This window comes from Rattus rattus, chromosome 5, assembly GCF_011064425.1.
Source record: "Rattus rattus isolate New Zealand chromosome 5, Rrattus_CSIRO_v1, whole genome shotgun sequence".
Classification (NCBI taxonomy): Eukaryota; Metazoa; Chordata; class Mammalia; order Rodentia; family Muridae; genus Rattus; species Rattus rattus.
The window spans coordinates 80,210,633-80,236,872 of NC_046158.1; the positions used below are offsets into that span (position 1 = coordinate 80,210,633).

Here is a 26,240-nt window from a genome sequence, read left to right on the forward strand (position 1 = left end):
ACTATGGGAATGTAAAAGTAGATGGTCTCCAAGGACATGCAGGACCTATAAAAACTAAGAAGAGTGCTTCTTGTTCATCTTGTTTTCCTGTTTCCTCTCCACCTGAACACAGCATAAACTAGAGAGACAGCTATTGGTAATGAAGTGGGAGGTGGAAAATGACATTAAAAGTTTGTGGGACAACAGCACAGAATTTATACTATTTTTGAGGCTGTTACATTTGCATAGAGAAAGAAGGCCTATTACTCTATTTCCTGAAGACTAAAAAGGACTTAGCTTTTAACCCAGGTCCAAAAAGACAAAATACCACATATTCTCTCTCATATATGGATCTTAGCTTGAATTTTTAGTTGTGTGTGTATAATTTACAATTATCTATAGAGCTCAGGAAACTAAAGAGATACCATGAGAGGGAGAAGTAAAGAGAGGAGAGCACATGTATGAGAGTAGATGGAGAAATACTGGAAATTAAAGCTTTACTCAGGGGTGAGAATGGGGAAATAGAGGACAGGATGAAGTGGTGATTTGATTAAACCAAACTAAGGATGTATGAAAAACGCTATGGAAACTCACTACTCTGTTGGCTAACTTAAAATAAATAAAGAACAGAGAAACTCCATTCTCTCAAACTCCATTCTAATTGTCTTTCGACCTGAACACTTTCCCCTCAAAACCAATTACTTGTATATTAGGGAAACTCTAACCCCAAAATAACTGCATACCACCAGGAACATTCACAAGGGTCTTTGCTCCTGCAAGGGCCCAGAATGGCAGAGCCAGGTAGCCTGATGTACTAGAAAAAGGGTTTTAGGACTGGCTCTGCTAAGCCACTTTTTGAAGCTCAGGCAAATAAAAGTTTATTTGTAAAGTAGAATAACTGTTCTCGTAGATATTTTTATGAATTTAGAATAAAATACCACATGGAAAGAGCCATATGCTATTCCCAGCATATAGGCCAATGAGTAATCTGCTGCTGAGAGATAACAGTATCTGAACAGTTACTGTGGGCTTCTGTGTGATACAGAGCTCTCATAAGCTGTTTCTAGCAAGCTTTCTTAAAGAAAGACTCCACACTTAGGAACTGAAAATCTAGTTTCTTGAGAAACAGGAAAAACATTCTTAGAAATGGGGATTGAAACATTTTGCCTCAGGAGTTCCAGTTAAAAAGCAATGGCAACCTTCTCTAGTTTGATAAGACCTCACTGAGCTTCTTCCCAGATAGTCTAGACTACCACAGCAAAGCAGAATATATAGGAAGGGCAGGTCACATTCTGCTCTGTGGCACCTGTTCAGAGTGTGCGGACACAGAAGTCTCTTCAATCTTACAACTTGACTCTATGTCTTTTTCTGTGCAGATATAAACCCTATTCCTTTCAAATGAGAAATTCACACCCTGTTTTGTATAAGACAGCCTCAAGAGCAAACTACCACTATTTTCAGAAGTTGGGCTGGACCTGGTCATCAGAGTTAGGCTTGCTGTCTGTTGGCATTCTCTGGAAAGGAAGCAATGGGAAGGATCGTGCAGCACATGCCTGAGTATCCAGCCCGCCCTCCTATGTAAGTGTATCCTAAGTACATGGTCTTTGGTCTCTGGGAAGGACTAGAGTATAAAATGGGGAATTATGTGGGGAAGAGGTTACTTCTATGCAGCTACAGGGAGGCTACCATCCTTCCTGGGTGCTAATGTAAGGTCACTTGTGCTCCTGGTCCATACTCCCTCACCCACTGCTCTGTAAGGAAGTCTAATAAACTGGATGAACCTTGATGGAATTATAATTTGGTTTGTCCTTGAAGAGGGGTAGACACTGATCATGTCTCTCTTCAAGGGAAGAAATTTTAGCAATACCTGTATATCAAAAAGTAAAGAACCATAGTGGTCATTAACGAACATGCTTTTGAGGTTCCCAAAGGCTGTGAGAGCAAATGTTCATTATTTTCTTCATATCTCCTCAAAACTCTCCAATTTGAGGTCTACATTTGTAATTCAATGATATGGTGCTACTCTAGCATATACAAAGTCCCCAGTTCACTCTCTGGAACCACAAAATAAAAATTTCCATCTTCAAAATATTAATTACAACACAATATAATTAATTCCATTCTAAAGATAAAACTGAAGGCTCAAGGATATTAAATGACAGATAATAAGTGCTGTGCCAGGTGGACTGGACCTTCTGACACTTTTACCATAAGTGGAAAGAAAAGCATGTCATGCTTGATATAAATATTTCACCTGAGGGTGTGTGGAAACCAGTGTGCTTTAATGTAACGTAGTACAAAAAGCTCAGCTACATGATGGCTTCAGAGTCTGTACTGCAAGAGGCTTTTAAGAGAATGCCATTTGTCAAATTTTCATGTTCAAGAACACCTCTAAGATCTGTACAGTGCACTGAAATAGTCTTCACTCCATGCTTTAGTTTGTCTCTGATTGAAATGTATCCCACAAGGAATGGGATGAAACTTAATCTTCATTGGAGTGAAGGGTAGAATTTTCATGAATTAAAATTAAATAAGGTCACCACAGTGAAGCCCCTATGACTGAATCCTGGTGGCTTTAAAAGAAAGGGGAGTGAGACCAGAAAACAGACAGACAGATACACAGAGAGAGAGAGACACCCACACACACCCACACACGCACAGAGCGAGGGAGAAAGTGACAGAAAGACAACAGACATAGACAGACAGAGGGGGGGTGTACTGTCTGCTTTTTACCATGTAAAAACTACCTTAAGATTATGCCAGCTTGTCATGTATTCAAATAAACTGCCTTTCTTAACAAAAAAAAAAGTAAAAAAAATATTTCACTTGAAAGTCTGAATAAATTCTGCATTGGTATTTATTCCTAGTGTACTTGTATAGGTAAAATGTCAATAATGCCCTACAGATACTACATAAAAATCATAGAAGCCAGGTATGGTAGTTCATGCCCACTACCCAGTACTCAGGGAGCAGGTGGACCTCTGAGTTTGAGACTAGCATAGTCAACAAAGTTAAGTCCAAGACAGCCAGTGCTACACAGAGAAACCCTATCTTGAAAAATAAAAACAAAAAAAATAAACAAAAAGATCACAGAAAGAAAATTCATCAGCATCATAAGCTCTATGACCTTCCATAATTTACTTTATTCCCTCAACTTTTGTTGATTTTAGCCTTCTATCTACATGCAGAGACAATTAAAAAGGCATTACTCTTAATAATTTTATACCTACACAGCCTTAAAAGCATCTACATATAGACTTCAGTAGACTGAGAGTTGCACTTTGAAGACTTAGTTTTAAATTATCAAAGAAAGCATCATCTTTTTACTGAATATACTATAATCTTAGTTTTTGAAAGGTTTAACTTATCAGGAAAAGGAGAGGAAGAGTAGGGGGATGCAGGCTCTTAAATAAAAGTCTAGCTGGCTTTATCACCCCAGTTATTGTAGAGTTTTCTATCTAGGTTCCCAGGCTCCTAAATTAAATGTCAAATGCAATCCTGCATTCCAAACATGAAGTGTGACTGCTATTGAGGAATCAGACAGCTCAGCTCCCCTCTTCCTATTAGCCATGTAATCAGCCCCTGCAAGCATTCAGCAGAGTAGATTATCAAGTCTTCTGTCAGTATAGAAAAGAGCAAGGGCAGACATCACAGTAACTTAGTTTTATTAAGCTATTTAACGCTCAGTCCCTTTATTTTCTAACAATACTCCAGCTCACCTAGTGACTCAAAAATCATTGCCACCTTACTTTTAAATTACCTATAGTCAATGTATGTAGGAGTTCATTATGATTTGAGGGCTCCAATAAAAAAGAGTACAGTCAAAGGCTGAAGATTCAGGGGAAAGGAGAGGGAATAGAGGGAAAATGAAGAATCTTCATGGCATTTACTTTAAAGTGGGGCTACAAGTGCTGTGACTCTTAAATGGAACATACCTGCTCTTTCCTTTAATTTGGCACTAGGTAATTCTGCTAACTAGAGCGTAGTCCAGAACAGCACAACAGATGCTATGCAGTAGTCTTGTTTCTATCAGGAATACCTACGCACAGCTGACATACTCATGACGGACATATCTGCCTTGACTTGCATGAGCAGAGAGCTACAGCCAAACCAGACCCACAAAGTGAGCCTGCTGGCCACACCAAGAGATCCCAACTGAGAGAATTTAACTCAATCTATTTGCATATCATTATCACTCAAAGAAATATTGATGGTCCTACAAGAACTGATTCTCAATGAGAATTGATTCAATATAGACTCTAGTTATAGAATCAATATAGAATCTAGTTATTTTTAAGTGGGTGACTCTTTTTCAGAAAGGATTGGAAGGGTCTCCTCAATTTTGTAGGGAAATAGCTGTCCCCAAGTCCACTTGACCCCCTTGTGAAGAGGTTTCTCCAGGACTAGAAGAAAACTAAAAGTAGCTGTACTGGCTGGTTTTGTGTGTCAACTTGACACAAGCTGGAGTTATCACAGAGAAAGGAGCCTCAGTTGAGGATATGCCTCCATGAGACCCAGCTGCAAGGCATTTTCTCAATTAGTGATCAAGGGGGGAGGGCCCAGGACATTGTGGGTGGTGCTATCCCTGGGTTGGAGTCTTGGGTTCTATAAGAGAGCAAGCTGAGCAAGCCAGGGGAAGTAAGCCAGTAAGAAACATCCCTCCATGGTCTCTGCATCAGCTCCTGCTTCCTGATCTGCTTGAGTTCCAGTCTGACTACCTTTGGTGATGAACAATAACACGGATGTGTAAGCAGAATAAACCCTTTCCTCCCCAACTTGCTTCTTGGTTATGATGTTTGTGCAGGAACAGGAACCCTAAGACAGTAGCCATCATTAATAAGATGTCGTATTAAACATTTTATCTCATATAGTCTTCCATACACCCTATTAAATATATTCTACTACCCATCCCACTCCCCTTTTTACAGACAAAAACCAAAAAAATCAAAAGGTGAGCAAGCACAGGGTTTGCCCAAGCTTTACTCTTGAGGTAGGAGCTGATTCCAGAAGCCTGCGCTCTGAATAACTATAGCATATATACTACTTCTCTGTGTTAGAGGTGAAACTCCAGTTCCTGACCCTCATTCACTGTCTAAAGAAGAAAAAGAAAGACACCGCTCATGGCTAACATTTCAAGTGAAGAACTTTATTGAGATATAACCTAAAGGACTTATAATTCCATTCATTAAAGTGTGCTGGGCATGGTGGCACAAGCCTTTAATCCCAGCACTCAGGAGGCAGAGGCATAAGGATCTCTGTGAGTTGGAGGCTAGCCTGGTCTACACAGTGAATTCCAGGACAGCCAGGGCTATATACAAAGGTCCAGTCTCCAAATTTAAAACAAAACAAAACAAAACAAAAAACCTATCCTGTCAGCTGCTTTTTATTCAGGTTATTAGCAACATCCAGGGCTATGGAACTATCACTACCATCTATCTCAGCCCTTTTGGCATCCCTCAAAGAAGAACCATGCTTTTAAAAGGTCACCAATGGTGAGCAAGCACAGGGTTTGCCCAAGCTTTACTCTTGAGGTAGGAGCTGATTCCAGAAGACTTCGCTGGGCCCTTGAAAACATCAAGTCTACTTTCTATTTCTACAAACTTGCCAGTTTCCACTTTTATATAAGTAGAATCGTACAATATTTGGTCCTCTGTGAATAACTTTTTAAAAACTTATGTAAGGGATATGATAGCCCCAAATGTCAGGGACAAGATATTTCAAAATATAGCTGTTGAAGAATGAAACAGGTTACCTCAAAATACAATTCATTTTTAGATTATTTTGAGTTGACTTCCTTGTTACTGTTTTATCTTATAGATAAGATCTCACTATGTGGCCCAAGTTGATCCTGAATTCACAGCAATCCTCCTAGCTCAGTCTCCTAAGTACTGAAATGACAAACACCCTTTACCATTCCCAGCACTAACCTGTAATTATTTAACACAGAAAACTTACCGTCTCATGAGAGAAATTTACAAAGAACATCTGTCTAAGGGTTTCTCCCTCTCTGTTCAGAAAGGGAAGGTGCCTCTAAATCACCAATGCATATGTACCACCTATACCCTCTCTCCCTTTTTGCTTACCAATCTGTTTTGGCCATCTCCCAGAACTGGCCTATTTCAGTGGTATTCACACCTCAACTCAAGCCTATTCACTGGGATATACCAGCAAATAAATTTTTATTCTCTTTTCTCCTGCTGATCTCTTTCTGTTAAAAGTTTCTAAATTAACTCTGACTAAGGGCTAGAGAGATGGCACAGCAGTTAAAAGTACTGACTGCTCTCCCAGAAGTCCCGAGTTCAATTTCCAACAATCACATGGTAGCTTACAACTATCTTTAATGGGATCTGATGTCCTCTTCTGGTGTCTAAAGACAGCAACAGTGTACTTATATATGTTGAAAGAAAGGAAGGAAGGAAGGACGGACAAACAAATGAACAGAGGGAAGGAACAAACGAACAAACTCTAATAGAGAAAAGAGTTGTTTTTCCACTACATGATATTTCCAAGGGTACTTGATAGTATGTCCTGTATTGCTACTTCATTTTTCATTGCTAAGTAGTATCTCACACTTTATCCATTTAACAGTGAAGGACAAAGGTGTCTACTTCCTGGAAAGAATGACTAATGCTGCTGTGAAGAAAAGTATGTATATTTTTATGTTCACTGTTTTCATCTCTCTTAAATATTTTTGAGTACCCAACAACAGAACTGCTGCATAATATAATTCAATGATCAAAGCCATTAAAGGGACTGAGACTACTGACCAGTGTGACTAGTTTTTTTTTTTTTTTTTTTTTTTTTTTTTTTTTTTTTTTTTTTGAGCTGGGTCCCTAACAGGGGTTACAAAGGCACCGCTGAGGTTGCAGTTTCTTTTATACTCACACACTAAGGAAACTGCAGAGCTGGGGCTGAGAGTTGTCAGCCGCCCCCGTTTCTGTTACACTTGGCTCATTAAGTCTTTAATTCTTGGTTCTATTTCTTCCTCTCTGAAGTGGTGAGAGGACTGGAGCAGGTGGGCATCTTTACAAGCGAGCACTAACCAGCCACCATATACATGCCATATTGACCATTAAGGACACTGATGTAATGAAGTAGGTAGTGTATGACTAGGAGCCCAACTTTGCATTTTCACTGTTCCTGAATTAACTGTAGACTATATCTGTCATATTTATCAAAACACACAATAAAAACAAAATAACAAAAACAAAAAAAATGCTGCACAGAATCTTTTCATGCTATGAAAAAGCTTAAGGGTAAGCAAAATTTCTATTTGGCAATAAAGGCAAACTGGCTTTCATGATTCTAGTACCCTCAAACTAGGGATCAGTGTATTCAATGACACAAATGTAAGCATTTATAAAGGCTGTTACATATAAAGTTAGAAAACAAAATTACATATATAGTATATGTTTATACAGAGAGAGAGAGAGAGAGAGAGAGAGAGAGAGAGAGAGAGAGAGAGGCTGAAAGGCAAAGCACAGAAGCATAGTGGTAGCCTACATTTTAACATCTCTCATTTAACATCACTGTCTTGTACCTTCTAATGATCTAAGCAGATCTCAGAACTACCACTTAATCATGTGAAGTAGCTGAGATTCAAGAAGCAGCACTACCAAAACCCCCAGATTTTTATAAACGACGATGGGCAATTGAATAAGTGGTTTCTTTCTTTCCTTTCCTTCCTTCCTTCCTTCCTTCCTTCCTTCCTTCCTTCCTTCCTTCCTTCCTTCCTTCCTTCCTTCCCTCCTTCCTCCTTCCTTGTATGTTTAAGTATTTTTCAAAATATTTATGGAGAACTCACATTATTTTTCCAATAGAGGGGTATAAAGAAGGGTATAAAGAAGTAAAAAAGACTCGGTTTCCCCTTTGTGCTCTCTGAGTGTCTACAGAGGATGAAAGGGACCACAACTGAGTCTGGGTGGTTCTTATACCAGAAGCTAGAGCTGGCCAGAGAAAGGAGTGGTTTTCCCAACTGCTGTCCTCCACCAATCAAGTCAATCACCTGAAGCTCTTTCCTTAGCCAGAGCTCAATGTCATGGCTCTCTGCCATCTTTCCACGTTGTCCTTTAGAAAAGGTTACTAGCCAATTCTGGTGCTCTGGGACTGTGGCCACTTTGACTGAAGGATCCCAATAAGGGAAAGGACAAGAAGACATGAAGGGAAAAATAATTCAAGAATGGCCGTTACAGTCTACATGCATCTATAACTTTTATCTTCTTGTTTACAGATTCAACAGAGTAGAGGTAAAGAACATGGAATAAGACAAACCAAAAGTTAAGTCCTTAGCCATGTGTGGTGGTACATGCCATTAGTCCCAGCACTTGGAGACATGGGCAGGAGGATCTCTATGAGTTTGAAGCTACCCTGGTCTACATAGTTGGGTTCTAGGCCAGCCAGGGCTACAGAAAGAGAACCTGTCTCAATAAAAAAAAAATGTTCGGTCTGGTCCATCACTTACTAGAAGCTAAGTCTAATCTAAGACTCCAACTGCTCATTCATAAAATGAGAAAAAATTGTTTATTTCATTGTGATTCTTTTTTTTTTTTTTTTTTTTTTGCTTCATCCCTTGTAGTATCAGGCATCATACAACCAAGCACCAAGCAGGGAAGGACAGAACAGAGCCAAGTTCCCCTTGGTGTGCCAGACTGCAAAGCATAAAAGCATACAGGGTAGGAAAGGATGAAGTAAAGTCTGGAATTGGTGGGTCAGCAGGATCCTGGTCGGCAGTGAATGCTAGCAGGGAGGAAGTTTCCTCCAGTGATATTCATGAAGCAGCTCTCTCAGTATTCAACAGAACCACTTGTATGCATACTTTATTCAGGGTGAACAATGACTATACAAACTGTGGAGAGTAGGACGAGGTCTGCTTAGGGTGAGGTTTTTCTGGCTAAGGTTTAAGGTTCTGGAGATACCTCACCTGCATGGAGAGGCATACCAGGAGGTTGGACCTGTAATTCCCACCAAGGGTTAAGTGGCATTCCTTAGGTAGTATGTATGGAGGGGATTGGGGGATAAGAGCTGGGGTGGCGGGTGAGGCTTCCTACGTAAGGTAGAGAAGATGAAGCCCTGCTGGAAAGAATTCCTCCATTTTGCACCAAGCTCAGGAAAGTTATCCAGACATAGGAGATACCAACGTTAATTAGCAGGGTTTCCTAATATTTCATGGGTGTTGTAATAAATGATATATATTAATTACTGTGTTTCAAGATCCATACCAGTATGTGTTGAGGTTACAAAACAAAACAAACATGACTTATACCATCCAGCATTCCTACTTATAGTTTGTAAATAAAAGGTACAGAAACAAGTCACTAATTAACAGAACTCTTTAATCAAAACAGCAGGCTCACATGCTGTAAGCAAACTAACCAGCATAAAAGGTTAGTTTGAGATTGGTATGTTATGCTTTTGATGCAGTGCTTTCTCAGATAAACTATAAATGGCCACTCAAGAAAGCCATTAATATAAAAGAACTTGGTTTTAACTTTCTTACATGTCCAGGGCTCTCCCATACTACCACACAGGTAAGCACCTACATGACTATATATTTTTGTTTGTTTGTTTTGATTTATTCAGCATTGAAGCAGAGTCTCACTGTGTAACCCACTAGAATTCAGGGTGAGCCTGCTTTAGCCCCATAAGTACTGAGATAGCAGGCCTATGGCATTACTCTCAAATGGACATCTCTTATTTCACTGAAGTCAAGCAAAAGTATAAGAAATCTACATGCAAACAAACAAGCAAGAGACAAAAAAGAAAACAAAAACCAAAACAAAAAACCCTGTTTTGTGTAGCATGTTTCTGAAAGTTTGATTAGAAAAGAAATTTTTGCACATTGGATCATATCAAACACATCTGGACAGTTAATACTCTAAAAGGCTACTTCCTACTAACCATTTTTTGTTGTTATTGTTGTTTTTACAAATTAAAGGTTGTTATTAAAAGCAAGCTTCATCCACAATATAGATTCGAGATACCTGGAGGAATGTAACCTTTAAAACAAGGTCCACCAAAGCACACATACATGATTCCTTCAGACTAGTGTAATTTCTTACCCATCTCTGGCTCCGATTCTTGTTCTCAAGGTTAATGCTAGTAGCATGAGCGGTTTCCTCTGTGTCCTCTTGTTTTAGAACTAAGTCTCTTCTCAGAACCATAGCACAGTTTACTTACCCTCCTGTTCTGACTCAGCACCTCATTTCACATTCCTCTTCCTGACTTGGCTATTTCTATATTAGAAATAAGACTGTGAAACCACCCCATCCTCTCACACAGACAGAACTGACTTCCCATCTCCCTTTCCCATCCCCATTTCTTTGTTACTTCTGTTCAATTCATTTGTTTCCTAAGCTTAGATTTTTATATATTTCATTTTCTTTTTCAAATTTAAAAACAGTCATATTTTTATGTGCCCTTCTATTTGAAGAAAGCAGAAAAATAAAACCAACAAGTGACAAAACAAAAAGAACAAAAGGAAAACAGCCCAAAGTTTAGCACAGTGGTTCTCACACAGTCTGGGATTCTGTTAGCCCACATCAACCAAATCAAAATTCTGGGGGTAGGCCCAGAACTCTGTTTTAATAAATTTTCTGGGTGATTTTTATGAACAATAACATTTAAGAACAGCTGATCTAGAAGAAAGAGTGTGACATGCTTTGATAAAATGAAGTGTTAGTTTTCCTTTCTCTTGCTTGATAAGCTTACGTTTTCATATCATAGTCTTCATGCATACAGGAGGGAAGCCAGAGCAGGAACTCAAGCAAGAACTTGAAGCAGAGATCATACAGGACTGCTACTGACTGACTTTCTCACAGGTTCATGCTTAGCTAGCTTTCTTAACAGGACCACCTGCCTACTTAAGGTGGTACCCACAAGTAGGCTTGACCTTCCACCATCAATTAGCAGTTAAGACACTTCCCCTACAGACAGGTTCACGGGCTAATTTGACCCAGGTAATTCTCTAATAAACACTTTCCTCCAAGATGTCACTAGGCTATGTCAAGTTGACATTTAAAGTGAACTAGGACTTGAATCATATCAATAAGAGTAACTAATATTCTATTGTCAACACAGAAGAATGTCTAGAATATTTTCATAATGAAAAAGACAACATAAAACCAGAGGCACAATATAATTTTTGCAAAAAAATTAAAATTCAAAAAAATCTAGAAAGTTATATATCAAACTGTCAATTGTTGTAACTAATTTGAGGGGAATTCACTCCACTTTCCTTTATGAGTACCTGTACCTTTTATCTATAAGCATATATTGTTTTATAATTATAGAAAACAGTTAATCTATGCATCATCCATTGCTCTTTAGCAAAACACACAGCTAAAAGTGAACTCAGAGGCTGGAAAGATGGCTCAGTTACTAAAAACACTGGATACTCCTCAAAAGGACCTGAATTTGATTCCCACATGGGGGGTCACCACCCACCCCAGTTCCTCCATGAGCACAGCATGCGTAAAGTGCACAGACATACATGCAGACAGAATCCCACCCTCAATCAGTCAATCAGTGAGTAAGTGAATGAGTAAGTAAGTAAATAAATAAATAATACAAATTTTTGAGTAAATTCAGTCTGCAATAGACTTATCCTCTGGACTAATCAAGCTTCGCGATGCTTTAGAAGTTCTAGAAGAAGTAAGGCAGAGATAGTGCTCAGTCCCCTACAATTCAATCACTGTACATAAGGCAACCGAGTCCCAAAATGACAGGTCATAAAGCCTGAGCTAGTTTGTCCTTAAATAGGTCAATCCAAAAAGGGGATGGTAGGGCACTGTAGGTTAGCAGAACAGACAGAAAACTTAAGGGTACTTTTGGAAGATAACAATTGATTTCTGAGAACATTTTTTTTTTCAAAAAGTTTCTATTAAAAGTGGCCTGTTTTTATACCCCCTTACTGGTTGGCTGTTCTTCACTTACATTCACCCTTTCTCAAGCCAGCTCCATATACACAAAAGCAAAGCCTTGGAGTAGTGAAAAGGGGGCTTGAAGGTAAAAGTGTGGACAGTGTATGCACCCATATCTAAGAAGAAGTCAGGCCCTTACGATCATCTTTTAGCTTACATTAAAGCAGTGGTCCTCAACCCTCCTAATGCTGTAACCCTTTAGCCCAGTTCTTCATGCTGTGGTGACCTCTAACCACAAAATTATTTCCACTACTACTCCATAGCTGTAATTTTGCTGCTATTATAAATTGTAAATATCGGGGTTGGGGATTTAGCTCAGTGGTAGAGCACTTGCCTAGGAAGCGCAAGGCCCTGGGTTCGGTCCCCAGCTCCGAAAAAAAAGAACCAAAAAAAAAAAAAAAAGAAAAAAATGTAAATATCTAATATGCAACCCCAGTGAAAGAGTCATTTGACCCCCAAGGGGGCTGTAACCAACAGGTTGAGAACTGATGCATTAGGGTACCCTTTTGTTAGATTCTTCTCATCCCTGCCAACTTTCTAAAAAAAGGTACTGTCTGTATTCATAATGGAGGCCAAAGCTCTTCACCTATAACATCACTCTCTCTTTACTTTGCTAATCACAAACATACAGGTATGGCAGAGACAGAAAATATAGCTTGGTTTCTTGTAGCACAGCTATAACCCACAAAACCAAAGAAACTTCTCAAAGTGTTTTTCAATTATCTTTAGAGTACTTAATTGGTTCCGCTTTATCAATGGAAAAATTACTTATACTAGGAATCCTAGTAGAAGAGTGGTTAAAAGTTATGCAATGGGATTGGAGAGATGGCTCAGTGGTTAAGAGCACTGACTGCTCTTCCAGAGGTCCTGAGTTCAATTCCCAGCAACCACATGGTGGCTCACAGCCATCTGTAATGGGATCTGATGCCCTCTGAAGATAGCTACAGTGTACTCATATACATAAAAAATAAAAGTTATGCGACTTTTTTTTTGTTTTTTTGGGGGGGTTTGTTTTTGTTTTTGTTTTCTGTCTAGACACTAACTTATTCAGAAGGAGAGGAGCCAGCACTAAGGTCAGTACTTTCAGCATCATCTGAAAAGCAGACTACTGATGGCTGCGGTTACCTTTCAAAGAGCCCATTGCTGTCAATGGCTCTGCATCATCAGTGCTGCAGCTTAGAAAACATGACTAAGAGCACGAGATAGACTGATACTTGGTCTGCAGTGTGAATTGAAGACAAGAGTAAAGGTACAATTATCTGACTTTCACCTCCACAATAGTCCAGATTTGGAGCAAATAACTCTATTCCTTTAAGCCTCACTGTCCTTAAAATAAAGCAAATTAATCTGGGATAAGGAACAACTTCCTGGGAGTTTGTAGCAATCAAAAATATGGGGAGAGAGGGAGAATCGAAGAGTTCTATCTAATAGGGACAGAGTTTTAGTTTGAGACAATGAAAACATGCCAGAGGTGGACAGTGGTGATGGCTATGTAGTACTGTAAATGAACTTAATGCCTCTGAAACACACATTTAAAATGATTAAAATCTTGTCATATATTTTATCACAGGACCTAGCTTCTTAGATACTCCTATTTGTTAAAGAATTTGTGAGAAAAAAAGAAAAAGAAAAAGGAGAGACATAAAAATAAAAGCATGTTCCTTTCCCTATTTAACGGTGAAAGGCTCTGAGTTTCCAACATAGCCAGCTGGTCCCAATACCCGGTAGTGGTACTGTAAGGTAAGTGTCTGGGTGAGAAGAGAAGTGAATCTACGAGTCATAATCCCTCCTGCACATTCAGCTCCCAGCCCGCCACCTCCACCCTCACCCCCATTCTGGTTTGGCATCTCCCAGAATATCAATTTTCCAGTTTCCCAAATCTTGCAAAAACTCGAGGATGCTCAAATCATTTCCTAGATCAGACTCCAGGTAATGAAGATAAAGACATACCCAGGGGCCTCCTGTAAGCCAGGGAAAGACAAAGTATATCAGTACCAACTGGCTGGGCGTCCAGGGCCAATAATTATGTTGATTGGTATCTCAGATACCTTTGGCTAGATCTAAGGGACACAGAGGACAGGCGTCTCAAAGGTCTCATAAGGAAAGATTAAAAATGCATTTCTCTGTAATTCAGAAATAAGTATTAATGATTATGTGTTATAAATCATAAAATGGAGAAAGAGAAAGAAAATAGATGACTTTCCCCCAGGCATATTAGAACACTGCTTGTGATGGAGAGGTTTATTCTAAACAGAAAGTACAGATAGAGAATCATTAACACCCCCTGGTCTCAGACCAAGGAGAACAAATGCTTGAGGTACCAATACCCAGTTAATTCCAAAACAATACTTACTTTAGGATCTGAGCTCTTGAACTTTAACCTTTCCACCAACTCTATCATAGCCGCCTTCAGTCCACCAGAATCTTTGCTCTAGGAGAAAAAACAGTCAGAGTCACTAGGCAGCATATCATCGCGCTCTCAAACACAGTATTTCAGAGAACAGAGAGGATAGTGACACAGAAAGCAAAACTGTCTTCTTATCAGATAAGAGGACTAAACAACTAAGGAAGGCATGCAGTCCCATTCCCCTTCTCCATGGACAAGGAGAGGCAAAGCACAATAGTTGGGATGAAAATTAAGCACATTTTGTGGCTGGGTGTGGTAGCACGGTTCCTTTAATCCTAGCACCCAGGAGGATCTCCGAGAGTTTAAAATCAGCCTAGATTACATAGTGAGTTCCAAGCTGGCCAGTTAGTCTATGAAAGGAAGGAAGGGAGAGAGGAAGGGAAGACAGAGGGAAGGAGGGAGGGAAGGAGGGAGGAAGGGAAGGAGGGAGGGAGGGAGGGAGGGAAGGGGCAGGGGAGGGAGGGAAAGTTAAAAAAACACAATGTGCACTAGATGATTTCACTGCCTCATCTCAGATTCAATTATGTCAAGGCCCTGCAAAAGAATTTCTATCTTATGGACTACTGATTTTTATTTTGAAACTTTATGTATCTGATACAGAAGTATGCATGTTATATATACTTATTAAAACAGCTCAGGTTTAAATTCAAGTCGAATTACTGTACTTAAGTTAAAAAAACAAGTTTTTGTGTCAGACATATGGTTTTGAAGTTGTCACTAATTAGTTGACTAACCTAGGACAAATTATTGAATTTCTCAAATTCTCTCTTGCCTGCAAAACAGGGATAATATACAAGGGTAATATGAGTAAATAGGCAGATGAGGGTAAAATGAGGCTTATTTGAAATGTTTACAGAATTATTAGCAGAGTGTACAGCACACAGTGTTTCAAAATGACACCTGTCTGTCATTTATAGTGCAATCCAATAAAAATGTAATGTAAGCCCCCACAGAGGCAAGCCTCTATGAATGTTAAGTTTGAGAGTGCAATCCAACAAAAATGTAATGGAAGCTCCCATAGAGGCAAGCCTCTATGTAATCTTAAATTTTAGAGTAGCTATAATAAGAAAGTAAGCCACCTTTAATAGATTTTGTTTAAATCATTGTCTAAAATATCAACAACATATAATTTCAATATGAGGTCTCAACTATTAAGTCTCTGACCTTTGTGTGCTTTGGGCCCATTTCTTCTCTTGGGAATTCTTTCTTTTCTAATAAATATATTACCTCCCCCCTTACACACACACACACACACATACACACACACACACACACACACCCTCAAGGTGGGTGGAGATGGAAGGAGGGAGGAGAGGAGGGAGAGAATGCTTATGCTTCCTACCCATCTCCAACTAGGTCTTCAAAATCCAGTTCTTATTCTTACAGCCCCATTTAACCTGACTAGACACATTTCCTGTAATATGAAGTGTCATGTGACATGTGGCTAAGTGCGCACTGTAAAGGTCAGCACAGAATGTGACCTTTACCGTATGGCTTCAAATGCCAACTCTCTCACCAGCTGTATGAGATTAGGCAAGTCTATCTCACCTGCTGCACCTCTATTTCTCTGTCTATAAAATGAAGCTAACCATAATAGTACAAGTTGCATACAGCTGAGAGAGATAATTGTGTTCGTATATGCCAGGATAGTTAGAACAGGACCTAGTACTGGATAAAAAGAATGAACTATGAATTTAATTATTATTTTTGTCTGTTTTCTTTATGATGTTTTGAGTTCCTAATTTTTAATGTTTGTATCTCTTATGCCCTGCTTCAAGAAGGTGCTTCTTTACCAGGGCCAGAATAATGGCTCAGCAGGTAAGGCACTGCAGCTAATGCTTTCAAGCCCAATGACTCGAGCTCAATCCCTGGAACCCACATAAAGGTGGAAGAAGAGAACTGATTTCACAAACTGTTCTCTGACCTTCACACATGCATTGTGACATGCATGCCTACAAATATTCTCTAAAAATTTTAGGACATACAAGGTAGTGTTTAAAACAAAGGTGTAAAATGTCCACTGAAAGAAATGAATAACTGAACATAAAATCTTAAGAAAAATGTTCTTGTTGTAATTCATGGAAGTAGCAAAATCTAAAGTCACAAGAACTAATTTATTTTCTTATCTCGAAGATTCTATGAGATAGGACAAGACCACGTACTGTGCAGTAAGGAAACAAGCATAAAGACAATTATTGTCATTTTTTAAGGGAGAAGGATCAATTAAGGAGTGCAAGGATAAACATACTACAAAAAATCACTTACTCAAAATCAGCCTCAAGAGCAATCATAGGACCATCTCCAAATCTACAAAGCAATTCAATTCCTCCCCAACAGGAAACACTTTGTATGAGTCCATTCCATAAATTAAAATACACTCAAGACTGTCTTCTCTTGCTAACCTCCTTCCCCTCCCAAGACTACAAGTCTAGGATCATAGGACCATGCCCAGCATTTGCCTTAGATGTGCTCTTTAAACACAACTCAGATCACATTTCCATTCTAGCCATGGTTCTAAAGTTTAGTAATTTTTATTTTTTAAAACAGCTTCTCCACTCATTTAAGCTTTTAATCTCTATAGTCTTGCAACTGACAGTTGGGAACAGGAATCTAGAAGTCATATACCAGGAAGGGTGAAACCTTAGTAGCTAAAAAAGGGCTAAGTTGCCAGATACAATCCTGCTTTTTATAAGATGATCAGACAAAAAAAGCCTGTCTGGTGATATCATTCCTCTAACCTATTCTCATTGGCTGAACAAGCAGGACACTTGTCCCTGGAAAGCTTTTCCTAACCCCCAAAACACACACACACACACACACACACACACACACACACACACACACACACACACTCTCTCTCTCTCTCTCTCTCTCTCTCTCTCTCTCTCTCTCTCTCTCTCTCCTCTCACTCTCTTACTTCAGCTGCCAGCACCCATTTTAAGCTATTCAGCAAGAACACTAATGGATTATGACTTTGCCCCTGGCTGTAGAAAAAAAAAAGAAAGGAATGCACCAAACCATGTCTTAAATACCTTCAGAAAACAAAGAACGAAGAAATCCCTCAGCAGCCCACAGACTGAAGACAGCTGTGCCTTGCTAGTATAGAGATGAGGAAATCCTTTGTCTTTTCCTAAAAATGCATTTAACCATCAGAATCCTTCCTCCTGCCCACAAAGCACCAAAAGCATCACCAACCCACAGGAGACACAGAGCAGGAACTGAGAGAGCCTCCCTCAGGAAACCCCATTTCTACATTTCCAGCCAACTCAGTTATTCTTAAGCAGTCATTGGGCTTTCTATTGAGCCTGCTATGTTCAGCCTCAAAATGAGAATGAAGAAAAGCTTCCCTAATACAGCCACCCCCAGATAAAAATGAAATGAAAGTCTCTCAGGGCAGATCTGTCTCTAACAAGTTTTAGAATTGATGCAAAACTACAAAAGGAAGATCCTGGTACAAGTTCACCCCATCCACAGCCTGTATTCCCCACACCTATTCCTTCCTATACTCTATGGAGCCTTATGCATAGGTGTTCAACCCATGCAAACACCTTCTCAGTTTCCATGGCCACAATGTATCTAGTTCCATAAATGAAGAGATTCTACAATGTCATCTTGGAGCAAGTAACATGGCAGGAGAAGAGAATGTATTATGGCTGCATCCCAGAACACATTCCAAGACACTGGCCAGTGTGAGCATACTTTGCTTTATGCACTTTTTCCTCCATCAAAAGTGCAAAATAAATAAGTGCTATGCTGTGACACCTAAAGCTCAGAATCTGACCAACGCTCACAAAAGTCAGTGCATAGGGACAAACCACAGTAAAACTAAAGGACAAAATGACTCCCACTTCACAGTCAAAGCTCAAAACACTTCCAGATACTCTTTCTCTGGTATTCCTCAATAGCCTTAAAAGTGATGTATTCTCATGTCATAACTAAGAAAAATAGCTGGTGAAAATCCAATGAGGAACCCAAAGGGCTTGAACACCCTTTCACTAGCAGTTCACAGTAAAACAATAACCAGAGGTAGTGTGTTCACACTTCATAGTGTATAAAAGTGTTGTGGAAATTAAATCATGCATCCCAAATCACAGAACCAATCAGGGGCAAACCAGGAACAGAAAGATGGAAATGGAAATAAAGATTTATAAAATGCATGAAGGAATTAATAGCAACAATATATGAAAATGTTTAAGGAATTTCTATAAATCAGTACAAAAAAGCCAAGTGAGCTCCCAAAAACTAGAATGGAAGATATGAATAGGAAATGTGAAATGACTGACAAATACATGAGAAGACACAAAAGATGCTATTAATAATTACATATTATTTCTTACCCATCAGGATAAAAAGGACGTTTTAATCTGGTAGTAGTACTAAGTGGCTTTGGGGAAATTCCATACATACGTCATTTGCTTTTGGATCTATAACATGGAAATGCTACTCTGAAACCACATGTCTATCAGGTACACTGTCATTTTCCTCTTAAGAAAAGATATGTCAAAGGGCACACACCAAATTATTTTTAATATTTTCAATAGTGAAAAACTAGATACCATAAGCATACAGTAGTGAATGGATAAGAAACTATGGAATTAAAAACTATGGAATATGATAATAAAGTAGATCTATATAAATCTTGATTTATGACTATGAGATTTCTTTTAAATTTGCAAAATAATTCATATAATATATATTTTCTATGGGCAATAAACATATAAATATATAAGTATATATTATATAAGTATATAATTACATATATATTTAAAAAATAGGCCCTAGTATTTAAATTTAGGCAAACTAATAAGAAAGGCATTAGATTTAGGGGCCCTGGCTTTTCTTCCTTACATCTTGTCTTATTGCTGTTATTTTTTTGCAGTAAATTCATGAACCAGTAGGAATGAGAGGATCTTTATCCACTGTTCTTGTGTAGATTTCGAGGGGTGGTTTCTCTTAAGAGTTAGCATAAGAAAAAATATTTCAAAAAGAGAGAGGAAGAATTTCAAAATTTCAAATTTAGTGATAGAGCAGGAAAGTTCAGAGAGAGTGAGTGAAGCCAAACACAACCTCAGCCCCAAACAAAGCTGCTCAGCAGGAGGAGGGGAGCAGAGCCTCACCTAAGAGATAAGCCAGCAGGGCTGAGAAAATGGGACCAGCAGCCCTGGCCATCAGACAAGCCCACAGCTAAATTGTAAGCTTTGGAGAGATGGTGATTACTCTGACAGATACTAGGAGAGCAGTGCCTAGACACCAAGTAGTGGGAGAAAGCTACTATTTCAAACTGAGCTACCCTGGAGGCCTGAGAAAAGGTAACAGTTACAAGTCAGGGAGCTAGATCTCAACTACCAAAGCCCAGAGTGGGAGAGAACAGGACACTAAAAAACAGAGGCATAGAGGCAAGAGGCTCAGTAAAATGATTGATGCCCACTGGGAACAGGAGCCCTGCTTTCCAGCAGACATCATCAACTGAGACTAATTATGAGGTCTGGTATTCTTGAAACTGAGGTTAGCAAGCAGATCAGACATCTAGAGCCACCAATCGGCCATACTTTGCTGTAGAGGCAAGTACTCTGAACAAAGAACCACTTGGCACCTCCACTGGGGCAGTTAATACTTTCTAGGTTGTGAAAGGACAAAGACAGGTCCTGTACAAATCTCAAGATTGTTTTGCTACCCCTCACCCCCAATACACTTGGAGACATACATCCTCCAAATCTATCCCAGACAGAACATTAACCACCCTAGGGGACGGAGTCTGGGAAGTCTCTACAAAGAAAAAAGCATGCCCAGCCATTAAAATACAAAGCTACATGTGGACAGCAGAAGCTTTTGATATGCAAAAGGAAGCTACCAAAATGAAGAGTGAGACTCTTGTAGAGTTCAGGCTCAGCACCAGATTAAATCATCTGACAAGCAAAAGTTTTCAGGTTCAATATACCTTCCCTAACTCAAGAACAAAATGTCAGTCTTCAATTATTGGGACCCAGGAAGAGACTGCTCTAACTTTTCATTCCTTTTTTTTATATACCTTTATGCTTTGCCTTTTGAAGCCAGTATTACTCTGATATCAAAATTAAGGACAAGACAACAACAGCAACAGACTAAAGATGCAAAAGTTCTCAACAAAATACCTGAGAACCAAATTCAAGAAAATGCTAAGATCATCACATATCATGATAAAGTTGGTTATTCCTTGGGATGTGAACTTGGCTCAAAATATGAAAAGAAAAAAGGGGGAAAGAAGATACAAATAGTTAAGGAAAAGTCAGACCTGCAAATATTTTTATTTGCAGATGATATAACCATATACTTAAGAGACTTAAAACTCTACAAGGACATTTTCAGACTTAAGTACCTTCAGCAAAGAAATAGGATATAAAGATAAAAGAAAATTATGTACCAAGAACAAACTTTTCCATGAACAAGAAAACTATCCCATTTATAATAGCTTAAAAACAAAATCTTGAGCTTAAATCAAAACACAGAATTAAAAGACCTCTAAAATAAAAACCTAAAGACATTAAAAAGAAAAAACAAAACAAAACTCTGAAGACTCTACATAATGGAAAGACTTCCCATGCTCAAAGATACAGAATTAATATTGTTGAAATAATGACATCACCAAAAGTAGTCTACATATTTAACAACCTACATCAGAATTTCAATGGCATTGTTCACAAGCAGAAAAACGTTATGGACAAGAGCCCAAATAGCCAAAATAATCCAAACAGGAAAAAAAAATCAATGCTAGAATGATCACAATATTTAATCGTGGCTTATATTACAGAATCACAGTGATAAAACTTTATGGTACTATACAAAACAGAAATGTAGACCAATAGAAAAGAATACAGGACCCAGAAACCACACAGCTATGGTCCCCTAATTTTTGACAAAGCTATCAAATACACACCAGGAAAATGGTCCTTGGAAATTGGGGCAACCACATGTAGAAGAAATTAGATTGGTACTTTTTTTTCTCCTGGACAAAATCAAATGGTAATAAATCAAAGACTTTAATTTAAAATCTGAAATTCTGAGGCTCTTAGGCTCTAGGAGCTTTCCTCTGGAACCTACAGGAAAACACAGCAAACACACATCAAGATAAAGATACAGGAAGCAGGTGACAGTGGAGACAGGTGTGGTGATGCACATCTTTAATCCCAGCACTTAGGAGAGAGAGGTGGAGGTGGAGGCGGAGGCGGAGGCAGGTCAACTGTGAGTTCAAGGCCAGCCTAGTTTACACAGTAACTGTGTAGCCCAGTCACGGGTATATAGCAAGACCAAGTCTCAAAACACAAATAATAAAAAGCAAACAAAAATCCAGGTGGTGATGGCACACATCTTTCATACCTGCAGAGGCAGGAGAAACTCTTGAGTTGGGAGGCCAATCTGGTTTATAGAGCTAGTTTGTAGACAGCTAGGCCTCTCTCAAGAGGGACAAAAGATACAGAGGTAGATGTTTAATGCAACACCATTCACAACAACTAATTTGTGGAACCAACATAGGAATGGCAGAGTATGATATACACAAACACACAATGAAAATATTTTCAAAAAAAGAATGAAATTATGGCAATGGCAACAACTGGAGATACTCATATTAAGCCAATTAAGACAATGGCAAAATGCTAAATAGCATGTGTTCTCTTATTTGTGGTTCTTAGATGTATGTGTACATGTATGTACCTGTGCCTTGAAAGCAGAAGTAACGTGAAGGGGACCAAAGAGAAGACAAGAGTTGGGAAAAGGAAGACTGTGAGGGGAAATATGTTCAACACACACTAATGTCCAAAAGCTTAAACATATAAAAAGAATTTTTTTTTAAGTTTGAAAAGAGGACTCAGTGAGTGCACCCAGAAACCATCAATGAAAATTTAAATACTAAATGAAAATTCCAGTTGGAGAGATGGGCTATTTTCCTTTGAGTTACCAATCAGGGAAGCCCTAGAGAATGTAAAAATGATAAGGCTCCCATGACTTTATGTTAAGACCATCTAACTGAAGATACCAGATATTTTGGTTGCAGGATATAGAGAGAAATCAAATAGGAGCTGAGCTGAAAGTTTCCTCCATGCTGACTGGCTTTCACAGTGCCAGAAGGTTCCACGCAGGCTGCTGCAGGAGAGATGTCATTAACAGTTTTACCCAGCTATGGATCCTGTGAAGGTCCAGGCAGTAATGTGCACACTAGTGCAACAATGAATGGCAAAACTTTTTTAGAGGTAATCAACTCCTTTTTGTTTGGACTGTATTCACAAGAGCAAATTCATATCTGGTACTGAAACCTGACTAAACACCCATGGCCAGGGAGATCATGGGCCCTTGTGGAGAAGTTACAGCATCAGCATCGACATGTAGCTAAATGGACATGATGTGCCCATCAACCTGTTTTATAAATGTTTGTGCTTATGTTCATAGGTTAGTGTTATCATCAGTTTTGGTCAGAGAAGCTTCTTTTTCCAGTGGGCAGTTACTGGAGAGGTGCAAAACCAGCAAAAGTCCTAAGTTGACCCTGAATCTGTCTTAAGGGTATTGAAGTGAATTTTAGATTTAATTAAGCAATCCTAGTTAAGGTGCGGTCCTGCCCATTATTAATTTCTCAGCTCAGGTCCTGCATGTAGTCTGTAATTTGTTAAACCATCAGTTTGTTAACAGCTAAGGCAACCTGGCCCTCATGAATTTTGATCTTCATCTAAAAGGTGGTCTGTCCTTTCAGGTTTTGCTCTTCTTAAAAGTCGAGAAGACTTAAGAAGAAAGGTTAAGGACAAGAACTTATTTCTCTCCTTCAGTCATAGCACAGAATGAAGGCAGATGCCAGGCTTCTGTCTTGCTTTTGGATGTCTGTCAGCCCATGTGAGGAGTCAATACTGTTTAGCAAAAGTAGTTTCTATATACCTGTTTCAAGGTAAGTCCTTTTCAGACTCAACAGCCTTCCTCTCTTCTCATCCTACCTGCTCTTTGTCTCCCTCTCTACTTATCATGAAATTGAGCATTATTGAAAATATTATTACTTAACTTTGCTTAGTGTTCATAGTGTTAGTTTTGTTCATAGAATGTAAGCAGTGACATCAGGGACTTAGAATTACTTATTGTTAGGTCCCTACTGCCAAAAATATTCCACATATAAATTATTTTTTCTAGAATTTTAAAATATAACTGTAATTATTCAATACATATTTTCTACAAGTTGCCTGCTTTTCAAACATTGTTTTGAGATTTATTTATAGCTCTGGTTTATTCACTTTCATGGCAATTTATAATATTTAATTCTGATTATTCCATAATTTACTTGTGCTATCTTCTGTCAAATGGCATTTTAGTTTCAGTGACTAGTTGGAAGCAAATTCTCTTTTTTCTCTCTTTCTGGTGAAAATCTGACTCACTCAGGTACATGAGAGGTTCTCTTAGCTGATGGCTCAGGAATTCTCTGAAAAAGGTTTGGAAAAGTGTGCTTCCTCCTACACGTTTAAACTGACAGGGAAACTGAGCATGCATGGGGCATACACCTATAATCAATCTCAGAACTTGGAGGCCTGAGACAGGAGATGTCTCAAGTATGAGGCTAGACTACATTATCAAGTACCAGACATGCAAGGACTACATAAAAGACCCAGTTTTAAAAAGTCAAAAATAAAGAAATAAACATAAATTGACAGCTAAAATATTTCAGCATAAACTTTTACCCAGAAAATTTAAGAATTTCAATAAATACATGTTGAATGGATGAAATCAAAAGAAAAAAAAACTTTCTTCAACTAACACAATTTCAAATAACATAAATACAGCTTAATAATTTATCTCATAAAATTGTGGTGAAAGTTAAATGACAAGTGTTTGAAGTTTACAGTACAGACCATAGGTCACAGACAGTTCTCCACACATTTTTGATGCCATTGTAATTGTTACTAAGTGAATACACAGTAACAACTAAATATCAGATAATAAACTAAAAAACTGCTGAAGACAAAGAAAACAAAGAAAGCCACTTGTTTTGCAGAATAGAAAATCAGAGGGATGAGAAAATAGTTTGAAAGTATTTATTTATGCAAGAAGTACCCAATAAACAGGAAAAATGTTTCTGTGAAATGTAGAAATCATAAGTGAGTAGAAGAATAACTGCAAATCCACACAGAGTAAAAGCAATAGGAAAAATATACATTCTAGTGTCAGAATTGAATTCAAATTCTTTTTACTTACTACTGTGAAATGAAACAAACAAATAGCCAAACAACAACACTAAAACCCCCCAACTCTGTTATATCCCACAAGGCTGATTAGAACTTCTCATCAGAAGCAAAGAAGTGCAGGCCAACAGGAACCGGATGTAGATCTCTCCTGAGAGACACAGCAAGAATACAGCAAATACATAGGCGAATGCCAGCAGCAAACCACTGAACTGAGAACGGGACCCCCGTTGAAGGAATCAGAGAAAGGACTGAAAGAGCTTGAAGGGGTTCGAGACCCCATATGAACAACAATGCCAACCAACCAGAGCTTCCGGGACTAAGCCACTACCCAAAGACTATACATGGACTGACCCTGGGCTCCAACCTCATAGGTAGCAATGAATATCCTAGTAAGAGCACCAGTGGAAGGGGGAAGCCCTTGGTCCCGCAAGGGCGGGCCCCCCAGTAAACTAGATTGTGGGGGGAGGCCGGTAATGGGGGGAGGATGGGGAGGGGAACACCCATATAGAAGGGAAGGGGGAGGGGTTAGGGGGATGTTGGCCCGGAAACCGGGAAAGGGAATAACATTCGAAATGTAAATAAGAAATACTCAAGTTAATAAAAAAAAATAATAAAAAATAAAAAAAAAAGAACTTCTCATCAGAACTTCTGAGATGATGGAGAACTCGAATGTTGCTATTCTGAAACCAAATTATTTTACTATCTTTAGTGCCTTAAATAGCTGTTTATTCACCCACCTCTATGTTTAAACTAACACCCTTTTAACTATCAGACAAGATTTTTGGAATGTACAAACTCTAATTTCTACAAATCCAAAGGCTAAGAATCTTACCAAATAGCACCTGAGGTCTATAGCGGAAATGTCCCCACTTTGCTGTAACCTGTTCTCTGATGTTCCCATCAATGGATTTTTAAGACACTTTTATCTATGTCTTCTTTGTTCTGTTACTATACAACTTCATAGACCTGTTACTATGTTGGGATAAGGTAACCTGAATAGGGTGACCTGAACCTGTGTTCCTGAACAATGGTCACACATACTTGGCTCTAGTATAAACTCTTATTCTCTTTGCAGTGAAAATTGTGATTTTTTTTTTCACTTACTACTCTAAGTGAGTATTAAGTCAAATCTGCACTTATACCCTATCGGGGTTTATAAAGATTCCAAGTCTTGCCAGGTCACAGGGACACACACCATGCTCATGTTAGAAGTAACCAAGATTCAGAGAAGCTGACTGAATTAGCCAACATGACACAGCTAGGACTGTAAAGATAAGCAGGACAAAGACTTCACTATTCATCCTACCATTCCTCCTTAATAACAGAGTGTCACCTTTTAAGCTTGTCATATTATAGCTTGGAGAAATCATTTCCCATCCTCTCACGCAACTAGACAAACCATGGGATTAAGTTCTGCCTCATGAAACCTAAGTCGGAATACATACTTCTGGAGAGATAATAGAGGGGTGTGTCTTTCACTTCTATGTCTGTTATCTTAGAAGTTAGAACTGCTGGCTAGACCTTCAGAGGCCATCTCAGTTTGTAACAAAGATATCAGAGAGGAGCTGGCAAGTTGTCTGTCTGTCCGCCAATGAGTATCTGCCTCCCCTGGGCCAGGTTTTTGCATTTCTCATACTATTTCTCATCTCCACCTCACACACCAGAACTATACAGCTTTGTTCTTTGACTAGACTTTGCCTTCGATTCGGAAAGGCCTATGAGTATCACTGCTCATTCCTCACCCAA

General features: G+C 38.8%; 1 protein-coding gene across 1 annotated transcript in view; it reads right to left on the reverse strand.

Annotated features, from left to right (window-relative positions):
• The window catches only part of Trim44 (tripartite motif containing 44), a 111,402-nt gene that overhangs the window by 81,898 nt on the left and 3,264 nt on the right, over positions 1–26,240 (reverse strand). The window contains exon 2 of the mRNA XM_032903790.1: positions 14,251–14,328. Coding sequence (XP_032759681.1) covers positions 14,251–14,328 — 78 coding nt within the window. The remainder of the gene's footprint in view (positions 1–14,250; positions 14,329–26,240) is intronic.